Raw genomic sequence first — 13101 nt, 5'->3', positions numbered from 1 at the left:
CCAGGAACCATCCTTATGGTTAGCAGCAATTTCAGTTTCTTTGTCTTCTGGTTCTACTTAGAGTAAGAATGTCAATATTGACATGATTCACTGCCTTCAATAGAATTTCAGCACATTTCCTTGTTTTTTTGTTATGATTTGGTTCTTTTGGCCAGGAAGTTAAGGAGCTAAAATTGTGAGGGATTCAACTGTGAGTAATTAAATGTTTCATATGATCTATTGACAAAAACAATTATCAATAAAAAATAATCATTAGCCAATCTGGGGATCAAACAATAATCAACTCCTTCATCCATGGACAAAGCTCTCAGGTTTACAGTACAAACAGTACAATTAATGTTTATCTAGTGCCCCAAAATATTGTGAGTATTAGTATTTTCAGTTATTTTTTCCTGCCCCTTCCTCACTGTATGGCAGAAGAGAAAGGGGTTACACAGACCCAAAGGATATTTTGCATTTTTCTTTGTTTCATGGTCTACCGTGGCCAAAATGCCCATCACTAGGTGACCGGCCTAATAGCAATGAGATGCCATCTGTGGCCAAGACTCTATGTGAAGTCTTTGCAACTCATTAATCCTTGTCACAACTCGTGTTACACCGAAAGAACCTCCAAGAACCAGACGTTATCAGCGGGTCAGGGAGATGGCTGCAAGTGGGAGCTTCCCTCCATCTTCCAAGAGGTCTCCTATAATATCAGTGTTCACACTGTATCAGAGTTGTCTTTGTTTGTGTTAAGTGGAAGAAGGCAGGCTGGGATATTTCTGGTTTCAGCTCTATTCCTCATATGGCCAGACATGCTATCTCATTGGGCTTCATTTATGTCATCTGTCAAAGAGGTATAATTAATATCTACATTACCTATGTCCCCGGAGGGTCATGAAGAGCAAAGAGATTATCATATGTGGGAAAATGACTCCCAAGTTAAAGCACTATTGTATTTATATATATATATATATACCTAACATGTATACCCTAATATGCACACAGACTTATATGTACACACACACACACACACACACACATATATATATATATATATATATAGTAAAATAGTAGGTATGCATATACACATTTGAGGAGAACAGGAAGGAAGTAGGTATCTCAAAAAGGAAGTTTTAGAATTATAAATATATATTTATTTTATATAACACATTATATTATAATTATATATTTTATGATAAAATATATTACAGTTATATTATAATATATAATATTATAAATTATTATTTTAAAATTAATAACTAATTATTTAAATCTAATGATTTATTTAATTAAATAATTAAAATTAATGGTGTTTGTTTATTAAATTTATTTATTTTTTAAAATCACCCCCGCACAAATAAATAAATAAATAAATAAATAAATAAATGAACAGACAAATAAATAAATAAATAAATGAAAGTTTTGGGGTGGTTGGATAAATATTAACTTATTTAATTAAATGATTAAAATTAATAATACTATTTAAATTTAATAATAAAAGGAAAATATTATTATGAAAATTATAAAAACATATTATGTTATAAAATATATAATAATATATAATAATATAATAATTTTATAATTCAATTACAAAACAAAATATGTTTTTTGATTGGTAAAGAAAAGCTCCCTCCACTAATTCAGTTTAGGAACTCGACTCCATCTTATCATTTAGAGTTATCTGGACCTCTGAGAGATCAAATGACTTACTCAGAGTCACATAGCTAGTATGTTTTGGAGATAATGATTTGTAAGTTAATTTTTCCTGACTTCAATATCTCCTTCTCTCTATCATCTCATGCCGCCTCTCCTCTCCTCTCTCTCTCTCTCTCTCTCTCTCTCTCTCACTCTCTCTCTCTGTCTTTGTCCCTTTGTATCTGTCTCTGGCTCTCTCCCTCCACATTCATACATTTAAGTCCATAGCCCAGGTCTGGCCATGACTTTCCTCCCACCCTGGATGTGCGAGTCGATGACTAAATCACTCAATCAATGAATTATCACAAGTACGTCCAGTTTCCCTGTTAATTCCAATTTGGTTTGGAGCTTGGACTATGATGGAGCAACCCTTGGGCACCTGATCGGAGGAGTCTCGGGATCCTAAATCTAGCCCTGGTGGGGCCATAGAGAAGGAAAAAGGCTGAAAACTGGAGAATCCATTCTTTGGACCCAGTGAATAAGCTAACACCTGTTTTTCTAATGTCTGGGCCAAGGCAGAGTTTAGGCAAATCCATGGGGAAAGTCACAGGAATTGTTTGTTGTCCCTCTTCCCAAATACCACCCACTGGGGAGTAATATCAGCTCCCATTTATATAGCAAATTCGAGGTTTTACAAATCTCCTCTTATGGGAAGTGCACAACTGGATTTACTGATTGATTGTCTCCCCTGATTAAGAAAACGGAGACTCTGAGCAGTTCTGGGTTTACCAAGTTCACAAAGCTTGTAAAGATCTGAATTTGAGTCCAAACAAAAGTATTCCTGACTCCAAGAGCAGTCAGAGTTCCAGCATCTATTTTATGTGACTTCTCTCTTCCTCCTCCTCAAGTGACAGGGAGCATCGGGGACCTTGTCAAAGATCATCTGCTAGTAGAAATGGTCCAGAACTATGATCCTCAGGAGGCCATGTGCAGGCCAACTGCCCCCTTTTACAGATGAGGGATCGAGGCGCAGATATGAGGATGGCACGACTTTCCCAAGGTCATGCACGTTAAAAAAAATGGTAGAGCCCAGATTTGAACTCAGGCTCCGTGATGCCAAGTTCAGCCCTGGAGTGTCCCAGAGAAGTGGAACAATTAGGCCTGCATGAGCTGACTGCAACAGCAACAAGGTCTCTGATCAGTGTAGCAGGGCTCGGTGCTAAAGGCAATTGGCCTTGGCGCCAGTCCATAGCATGCTGCCTCTCTGGTTGCCACCTGGTGCAGCCTCCTTCTGGGGTGGACCCTGCCATTAGGCAATTTTTCCAAGAATTCCCAGAGCCTCTGACTAATTTCTTGCTCTTGTTCACAGCACTAAACCTGGAGAAGCTTAGCCGATCCTTTGAAGGCTGAACCCAATCTGCTCGTTTCAAAGCCACCGAGTTTCCATCTGGCTGACACCCTCCCCCTGGGTCCTTTCTGAGTCTGGTTTTTCTGGTACAGGCTGCCGTCACCTCGACGCAGCTCTCAGAGGACTCCTGTCCCAGGAAAGCCACTGATCCCTTGGGTGGAGTGACCCAAATTCTCCCACAGAGACCCACTCTTTGACCGAGAGAGGTAACATGACCAACAAGGCAATGGCCTCTTTTCGCAGGGCTCTCTAAGATGAAAGAGTGGCCCCAAACTCCTTTGTGGGGGCCACGACACCTTTTATGAGCAGAGAGAGCCTTCCAGGACCCAAGAAAAGCAGACTGGAAGCCTGGAAGACGAGGAGAAGAAAAGCAGTGGCTCGACAGCCTTCCATGGCGAGAAGAGGGAGCCTCATGCTAGAGTGTAAAAATAGACTCCAGTCTAGAACACCTGTGTTAAGTATCCTCCTTCCCCACCAGCCGCAGCCCGGCTGTTCTGGGTGGGCTCTATTTGGGTGGGGGGCGGGTAGGAGGGGGGGTGGGCATAACTGAAGCATGAGATGGAGAAATTGGAGAAGGTCCAGAGGAGAGCTACCAAAATGCTGAAAGATTTAGGAAACACACCATGGGAAGGAAGGTTTACAGAACTCCAAAAGAAGAAAAGAAGACCGGGGCGGGATTTTAATTAGAGTCTTCAAGTAGAGGAAGGAGTATGAGTTATGGGAAGCAGCTGTTGGCAGTTTCTCCTGAAGACAGAATAAGGAGAGTGCTTGCATTGCATCAGAAGGATTAGGATTAGCTGGGAGGTGAGTCTGAACTGGATGCCAGGGCTAGCTAGCTCACCCTCCCTTCCTCCTTCCCTCCTTGTTTTCTTCTCTTTCTTCCCTTCTTCTTTCCTCCATCCCGTCCTCCTTTCTTTCCTTCCTTCTTCTTTTCCTTCCTCCCTTTCTTCCTCAAATATATGTTACAGAAGAATCATGGATGTAGAGTGCAGGAACCTGGGTGATAGTCCTCCTTTTAAACCTGCATCTCTCTCCTTCTCTCCCTTCATGAAGCACATACACGAATCCAATTCGTCTACCCCATAGTTTCCCAAGAGAAATTCCTCAAACCCAGATTTGTCCATGTCACTCCACTATTCTGAAATCTCCAGGGGGCTCTCTGCTGCCTTGAGGATAAAGTGCAGAATAACCAGCCTGGCACTTAATGCCCTCTGCAGGCTGGCTCCCCGTTCATATTGCTCTCCTCCCTGGATTCACTCTTCCAGCCACCAACCCCATGTTGCAGTTGGGCACGGTCCTAGCCTCTGCCTCTCTGGACAGGTGGTCTCCATGGCTGGAATCCGTGCCTTCTTCACCCCTTCCTCTTAGAATTCCCAGCTTCCACTTATCACAGCTCGGTTGTCACTTCTACAAGTGGCCATACAAGTGACCTCCCAGTGACTAGAGCTCTCTCCCTCCCTCCTGAAATCTTTTAAACATTTCACAAAAGGAAGTTTGCTCACCTCCAGCAAGAGGAAGCCATTCCAAGCAGGCAGAGGGATATTCATCCAGCATTCAACACTGATTTGCATGAGCAAAACTGGCAATCACTTTGCCTAACTAGATTCTAATATTTACTTCCGTATGTACACCATATCTAAAAGAGGTTCCACAAGTCTTCCTGCAGCTTTAAGCTATAATCAGCTTCCAGCTTTAGCTTTTCAACTTAGACTTTAATAGCTATTAAACCTGAAAACTGCACCAAGATTTTCTTAATAGAAAGCAAGCTCCTTGAGGCAAGGAACAACTTCCTTTTAATCCTCATGTTCTCTAAGCCAGAGGTTCTCAAACTTTTTTGGCCTCCTGCCCCCTTTCCAGAAAAAAAATATTACTTAGCCCTCCTGGAAATTGATTTTTTTTTAATTTTAATAGCAATTAATAGGAAAGATAAATGCACCTGTGGCCATCACCGCCCCCCTGGATCGCTGCAGCACCCACCAGGGGGCGGTGGCGCCCACTTTGGGAATCACTGCTCTAAGCCAAGTGGAGACTCTTCGAGATAACAATGACTCAACAAAGATGTCTGGAACGTCATTGAATGGAGTATTTCTTACATTCTTGCTTCTCCCTTGTAATCAAACATATGATCTTTTTTTTTTTTTTCCATCACAAGTCACAGACACACTGAAAGTTGCAGGTACGTCCAGCTCCCTGACAATGAATGCCTAAATGTGAGCAGCATTCTAGTCACTGAAAGGACTGAAGCTCCTGGAATTCTTTAGTGTGCATTTCTGAAAAAATAGCCTTCCACTGGAACAGCCTATTCCCCACTCAACCTCCCACCTTGGCTAAGTCCAGTATCTAGCAGGTGGGGCCAATTGGCCTCTTGGAAAAGCAGAGCACAGCATTGACAACTCCAAGAAGGAGGATAGAGAGTGCCTCCAACTTAAAGAAGTGAAAAAATAATATTTTCTAAGAAATTGAATATTTTGATTAAAAGTTGAAAGAAGAGAGTTCTGAGGATGGACACACCCCACAGGTCCTTGGGCATCTAGACACTAGATGGCCCAGGGTTCTGATTAAAAAGGAAAATGTGACCTACAAACCTAAATGGCTTTTCCAAAGAGTTATTACCAATAAGAGATGTTATCTAACTGGACATAAGCGAGTCTGCATTCAGTGGATAGAAGGAATTGAACAATAAATAATCTTCTGGAGCTGGCCCAGGAATCATGCTGCGAACACGGGAAAGAAAAATGAGAGTGTCAACTTAGTTTTAAGCAACAGACACATGCTTAGAGATGCAGGGCCAGGAGCCCTTTGAAGCAAGCCTAGCCAAAATGGAGTTTTCTTCTCCCTTAATTAGCACCAAAGTAGACTTAGGAATGGAGAAACCTGTTGACAAGGGACATAAAAATCACTAGAACAGAAAATAGGAGAGTTCTGAAATCCTAAGAAGGGAAGATATGGGGAAAGAACAATGAAAAGAAATGGGGGAAATGAACTGATGACCTCATTGAAGCTTGTGGCCTCATGTCTGGCCATTATAAGTCCACTAGGAGTACATTAAAGGAAAGTTCAAATGTGAGTGAATCAGAAGGGATAAAAAGGGCATCTATTATAAAGCATCCAATAGAGGCAGAAAAACTCATTGAGAATTGCAAAGGAGAAAGGGAATGTGGATAATGTCTAAATACATGAAGTTATTGGTATGCATGAAAAAGAAAATGGTCCACATCACCCTCCCTCACACTTTCGACATTCCAGATTAATGTGTTGTTCCTATAAGTGGCATTCTCCCACCTGCGAGCCTTTGTCTAGACTGCCTCTTATGCCTGAATTCTCATCCTTCTCTTTTCCCCCTACCGAGCTCCCTTTACGGCTCAATGGACGTATAAATGGTATGAACCGAACTGCCTTTTCCTAATGGCTTTTGAAAATTGTTTTAATTGTTTATACCACTCCTGAAGAAAGAAAAAAAGAGCAAAAGCCCCCTTTTTTGAAAAAATAGACCTTTATCCAGTACATGTAGTATACTAAGTACGGAATTTGGAATCATAGGACCTTGCTTCAAATATTTCCTTTCCTTTAAAAAAAAAGACTCATTGGAAGTGCCACCCCAATGGAGAGGTCGTTCCATTCTCTCTGTCATCAGTCATCTTCCCACCCTACCCCCCCATCATTTTACCTTCATTTTGTACCTAGATATTAGTCATACATCATATATAATGCTTAGATATTCTCTATGACACATAGGTACTATATATAATAACATTTGCTTCTCTGTTTTTATGTTCTCTTTTAAGGTATGGAATGTCATTTCCCTGAAGACAGGACTCTTTGTTTTGAGTGTTTGGGTTCACGTGTTTGTTTTTGGGTCCCTAAATCTTCCGTACTTAGCACACTGCCTGTCTTACATGGAATAAAAACTTTTCACAATATCTTCTCTTTCCCCCATGAAGTGTCCAAACAATTTTTAATATTTTTTAATTTTAATTTAATTAAATTTTAACATTTTTAATATTCAGTTTTTTTAAGTTTTGAGTTGTAGGAACAAACTTTTAATACATGTTTGTGCGATTTCTATTTATTTTTATTTTTTTGTGTATGTGTGATTTTTAATTGAACGGCTTTAAAAGAGTACGAATCTAGGCCATCCAAAGTCCACTCCAAATGGACTGGACACAGTGAGCAGGGCAGCAGCTAAATGTCTAAACCAGATACAGTCTGCCTGTTTTACAGGCAAGGAAGAGAATGGATTTATACCAGCACAGAGGATGTGAGGAGATCTAAAGCTACTGGGATGGACAGACGCCGGCCATCCCATATTTCTGAAAGGCTCGAGAAATGAATTTGGGAATTGCTAATGGATGAAGTCAAATTCCCTTTGGTAAGAGAGAGAGTATCCTTGGGGGGTGTGGAGGGGCTGCCAATAAAGGGACGCAGTGAAGAAACTGAAGAAAGGACCCAAGACACAAGTGAGAGAAGGCAGACTAGGAAACGTGACTTTGGCAGCTGAGATACGATGAGGGGGGAAAGAATCGACTAAATAACAGGGACTCGGAGGGAACAGGGAACACCTGGAAAGTTACGACTTAATTAAGGACAGTCTGCCTGGATTCGCACAAAGGCAAACCGTGTCTAACAAATCTGATTTATTGAGGAAGTAACAAAAAGACTTGACAGAGGTTAAGTCACGGACATAAGGAAAGCTTTTGATACAGTCTTGGAGCAAAGACGAAACCTGTGAGGTAAATAACTCCGGATCGCCAGACCAAGGTGGGGAGAAGGAGGAAGCGAGGGATGAAATGAGAGCAGGCACAAAGGAACTTCTTTTGAACAGTTAAATCCTAACAGAGAGCAGGAGACAACCTGTAAACACGGGGCCACTGTCTAAAAATATCTCCGGGGAGGGCTCTGTTGTGCCAGGCTAATTTGGGCTAACGAAGGACTGTGAAGCTTTACTGGATCCTCCTATGGGCTCCTAAAATGGTGATGTGTTAGTCTAAGTTAGCCTTGGCAGAACAGAGGAGGCCCCGCTCTAAAGAGGCTGGAAAGGGAACCATTGACACAATAGGGACGGAGATGGTAGGTGTGCTGGGTGCCCCCTCCCCACTGAGCAAAAGTCAGGAGGAAGGAGATGACCCTTGGCTCCCCTTCTTGGTGGGGCAACATGGTGGGCTCCAGAGCAGACTCCACAAACAGTGGCCAGGTATGGTAGTGGGAGCCACTGGAGGCTTCTGACAAGACACGTCAAACAAATCACTTACCACATCGTCTCGGTCTTCCCATTCCACTTCGGAAAGGTCAACGCTGCTATAGTTGGGTTTCCTCCGCTTTTTTCCTTCTTCATACTAGCAACAGAAAGAGAAGAAAGGAAAGAAAAAAGCACAGGATTGGTGAAGACATAGTCAGACATGACAGCATTTTTTTTTCTACTCTTAGACCTTATTTTATGATTAGAACAAAAGAAGAGGGAGCTAGATGCCCACTGGTGAAGAGCAAAGGAAGGTTGTGAGTACTTGGTGTGTTATCGACATCGAAGCAGAACCCAACTGTCCATGGACATTTTAACTAAGCCATGGGGACAAGAGAGAAAGCCGATTTAAACTTTTGTAATGATGTCAAGTAATCTTGCCATCTCCCTGGCTTTGTCTCTGTCTCTTGTCTTTTTCTGTCTTGCTATATCTCTTGCTGTTTTTGTCTTTTTGTCTCTGGCTATCTCTGTCTGGTTATCTTTGTCTCTGTCTCTATCTCTGTCCCTGTATCTTTCTGTCTATCTGTCATACATATATAGAATATGTGTGTATATAGATGAGAGAGAGAGAGAGAAAGAGAGAGAGAGAGAAAGAAAGAGAGAGAGAGAGAGAGAGAGAGAGAGAGAGAGAGAGAGAGAGAGACTCAGAGAATTCTAGCTAGGAAGGAAGGCTTTGCCCACTGGGGATAATTCTCTTCTTTCTCCCTCCCCAATAACTGGAAAAATCTAACTCCTCTATGAAATGTTGAGGAATCACCCAAATGTGCTCTTCTTTCCTACTGGTAGTATTATAGATAGGATACAATTCATGGAGTTAGGAAGTCTGGAGAGCAGCTACTTTGTCAGACTCTTCTAAAGTAAGACTATCCATATGACCCTGGCCTCCCCATTTAAACAATGCTGCACCCTATTTTCCTTACCTGTAAAATGGGGATAATAATGGCACCTACCTCATGGGATTGTTGTGACAATCAACTGAGATAACATCTGTAAAGCACTTTGCAAACCTTTAAGTGCCATTTCAGTGTTAGCTCTTCCTTTCCCTTACTTCTCCCTCTTGGCAGTTTTCCAGGCCCTACCCAACTATCTGCAGTTAAAAGGAAAAGAGAAGATCTTAAGATTTCCCCTCCCAACCTTGAGTTGCTTCTGTCATCAGGCCAAAAATTCTCCTTCCTAAGACATTGTCTGCAAGGAGTATCTTTGGGATTATCTGAACAGAGTGGTGATGGTTTGGGGCTTGGGCCACTTGGGTGCTCCAGTTGGGCAATATGACATTTTATTTTTAAAAATCAAATAATTGATTCATCCTGCTAGATCTGCATATGTGTGTGTGCTCACACGACTAAATAATCCTGGATTCAGGGAGTCCTGTGATTCTGCCATCTTCCACAAGCAACTCTCCTGGGTTTCAATGTACTGCATGTGGGGGTGTTTATATGGTAGGTAATTCTGCCCTCTACTGAACACTTGGAAGAAATCACCATTTAGTTTAAAAACAAAACATGAGCTAGGGAGGGAGCAGGTTGAAATATGATTTCCATGCTTTATTGTGGAAATATTACTCATATTTTCATTAAATTCATAGGGTGGTAAATGGCTCGGTCCTGGACCTAAAGGGACTTAAAGTTGATTTGGCCTAGTGGAGCCCCTTTGTCTCTCTTGGTCTCAGTTTTCTTATCTGTACCATTATGGAATAGGACTAGATGGTTTCTTAAGTCCCTCCTAATTCTGAATTTTCTGTCTCTATTAATATGGCATATCACCATTTCTGACATTAAGATAACTATCTCTAGTTCTAGAGATAGAAGGGGTGGTCAATCCTTGACTTGACAGAGGGGGAAACTGAGGCTCAACAAGGTTACAATATTGTAGAGTCATCGATTTAAAATCATCCAACTTCATCATTTAATGTATGAAAAAAAATGAATTTTAAAGAGGTCGCCTGGCTGCCCAAAGTCACATAGGTACTAATTGGAAGAGTCCATCAAGGGTGCTTTTAGGATATCATTGTGAGCAGAGAGTTTTACATTTTCTCCCTCTGAGTCTAGGGTTTTTCTTTCCATTCTGCTTGGACCTTTGACTGAACCAGACAGGATCATTGTAAAGCAGAGGACTGGGGTTTGGGGTCATGAGTCATGCTGGGAAATCTGGAACTGAGTATTGCAATAATGTCCTGATAGAGACTATTATGTTTTGCAACGTGCTTGACACACAGGACCTTCTCTGGACCTCCTGGCAGATCTATGAGGCTGGGGCTTGGGGAATATTATCCCTCCAATTTAGGCATTTCTGGTTCATGCCCAAGGTCACCCAATTAATAAGTGTCTGCAGCAGGATTCAAACCCAGGTCTTCTCTGACAGTATGTCCAATTCTCTATAGACGATGACATGCCCATTTTCTCAGGCTGACTCGGATATTGCTAGGGAACTGCTTCCACAAAGGAAGAAGCATTACCCTCGAAGGGATGCAGTACCGTCCTGGGAGAGAAGCCCTCATTGGCTCTTATTCGATGCTCCCTGGCAGAGTGGGACTAGGTCGTGTCATAGTTAAGCAAGTTGTGAAGACTGGACATAGGGCTGGTCTCATGGGAAGTGGGAGCCTAAGCTCCCATGTGAGTTGTGAACCAAAGTAGGAATAGTCAGAAGGCCAGGAGTTCCAACAGACAGGGTTGCCTTTGAATGACACTTTTCTACCCTAAGAAGGACTGGTTAAAGGCAAAAAGAACGTTGAGACTTCAGATTAACCCAGTGACAAACTAAAAAGAGTTAGGCATGAGTTTATCTGCTATGATTACTCCACCACGTACCATGGAAAGAGTAATGAATTTAGGGCCTTGAATCCTGGATTCAAATTATGGTTCAAATTTGCCTGTCTGAAATTGGGAAAATTATTTCACTTCTCTGGGGCTCAACTTACTCATCTCTGATTTTTGGGGGGGAAGGAGGGAGGTATTGGATTAGATAAAATAGAATGTCCTTTTATTATTTTAAGTCAGTGATCCCATGATCCTGGCTAACTCCAAAAGACCGGGAGAGCAAGTAGCCAGCTCTCTCCCTTCAGGGAAGAGGGTTCTTGAATTCACTCAATAAATATTTACTAAGAGCTTGATCGTAGCAAGATGCTATGTCAGATAGCACCAGGAATATGGAGGCATGAAAGGTATGGTGCCTTCCCCATGATGATGACTGGCTGCTAGGGCAGATGAGGCACACATGTTTCACTTACCCACGAGTACTTAAAGTACTTAATTTCTTACTTCAATTATGGGGACATGGCCACCACTCATTCCAGTTGTGATCCCTTCCATTTCTGACTAAATGGTCTCCCTGTGCTGTGTGTTTGATAAATATCCATCACATATTGGTAAGGTTTCTGGGAATGACCTTCTTGGAGTAGAGCTAGCCCAAGAGATAGAGCATCAGACTGGGAATAAGACCTGGGATTGGATCCTGCCTCAGGGATTTCCTAGCTGTATTACCTTGGGCAAGTCCCTTGAGCTTGAGTATCAGTTTCCTTATCGATAAAATGAACTAATGGCCTCTAAAGGTCCTTCTAAGTCGATGATTTCACTACAACTCTATGAGCTTCAGTTTTTTGTCTTAAAAATGGGGGAGGAGTGGACTTGATGGCCCCCAAAGCTAAATATACAATGTCTATAATCTTATGACCCTAAACAAAAGGTATTAGGATGTTACACAAACCTCCTCAATAGAATGACCAAAGTCAATTGGCATAGACTTTGACATCCAGGGCTTTCTCCAAACCATAAAGGGACATTAGAGGAAGATGCCAACATACAAATAATCTTAATTCCCTTCTTCATTCAGTGAACAATTACTGAATAGCAACAATGTGCCAAGCCCTGTGGTCAGTGCTAGGAACGATGGATTACAGCTGATATTTCCATTCAAGTAGATGGATATGGCATGCACAAATTACTACCGTGCAAAGTAGAGTATGAGGAGAATGTAAAAGATCTGAGCAACGTGTAATGTAAATTCAAAGGGTAGCTAGGTGTCACCGTGGACAGAGTTCAGGGCCTGAAGTCAGGAAGAATCATCTTCCTGACTTCAATTCTGACCTCAAACACCTACTAGCTCTGTGAGCCTGGACAAGTCACTAAACTTTGTTTGCCTCAGTCTCTTCATCAGTAAAATTAGCTGGAAAAGGAAGTGGGAAACGACTCAAGTATCTCTGCTGAGAAAACCCCAAAGGGGGTTATGAAGAGTTGAACATGACTGAAATAACTGAACAACAACAATATAAGTTCATATGAGGGAGCTGTCCTTCCAGCTAGGAGAATCAGGGGAAGCACTGTGAAGAAGGTGGTTATGAACTCTTCTGCCCTGGTCTAGTCTGAGAAGGGAAGAGAAGGAAAGAAAACAGAAGGGAACAGAAGGAAACAGAAGGGAAGGGGGGAAGCATTTATTAAACACCACCTATGTGCCAGGCACGGGGCTATGCTTTATAAATATTATCTCATTTGATCCTCACCCCAACTTTATGAGTTAGATGCATTCTTAAAGAACGGAAAGTAACTAAGCAGAACTAGAGAAAGGAGGCTCCCAGAATACCAAACCATAGAACTTTGGTATTGCTAGATATTCCAGCTAGCATTTCATCCCTTTCTAAGAGACTTGATAATTGGCCTTCCAGCCTTTGCATGAAGGCCACCAATGAGAGGGATCCCACTACCTCCCAAGGCAGCCATTCTTCTATTGGACAGTTCTGATCTTTAGCACATTTTCTCATATGTCAAGGATAAAATTTCCTGAACTTATATGCAAGGTAGAGGAAAGATGGGAAAGTAGAGGAGTCATGTTCAAGGGACAGGTTCTA

The 13101-nt window shown here is 41.9% G+C and overlaps 1 protein-coding gene across 1 annotated transcript in view; it reads right to left on the bottom strand.

Moving 5' to 3' along the window:
- The window catches only part of CACNA2D3 (calcium voltage-gated channel auxiliary subunit alpha2delta 3), an 858102-nt gene that overhangs the window by 224974 nt on the left and 620027 nt on the right, over positions 1–13101 (bottom strand). Inside the window, exon 20 of the mRNA XM_044675448.1 lies at positions 8275–8358. Coding sequence (XP_044531383.1) covers positions 8275–8358 — 84 coding nt within the window. The remainder of the gene's footprint in view (positions 1–8274; positions 8359–13101) is intronic.

Source organism: Gracilinanus agilis, chromosome 1 (genome assembly GCF_016433145.1).
Source record: "Gracilinanus agilis isolate LMUSP501 chromosome 1, AgileGrace, whole genome shotgun sequence".
NCBI lineage: Eukaryota > Metazoa > Chordata > Mammalia > Didelphimorphia > Didelphidae > Gracilinanus > Gracilinanus agilis.
Note: the sequence above shows the minus strand (reverse complement) of the source record. Positions and strands in the feature narration are given on the sequence as shown.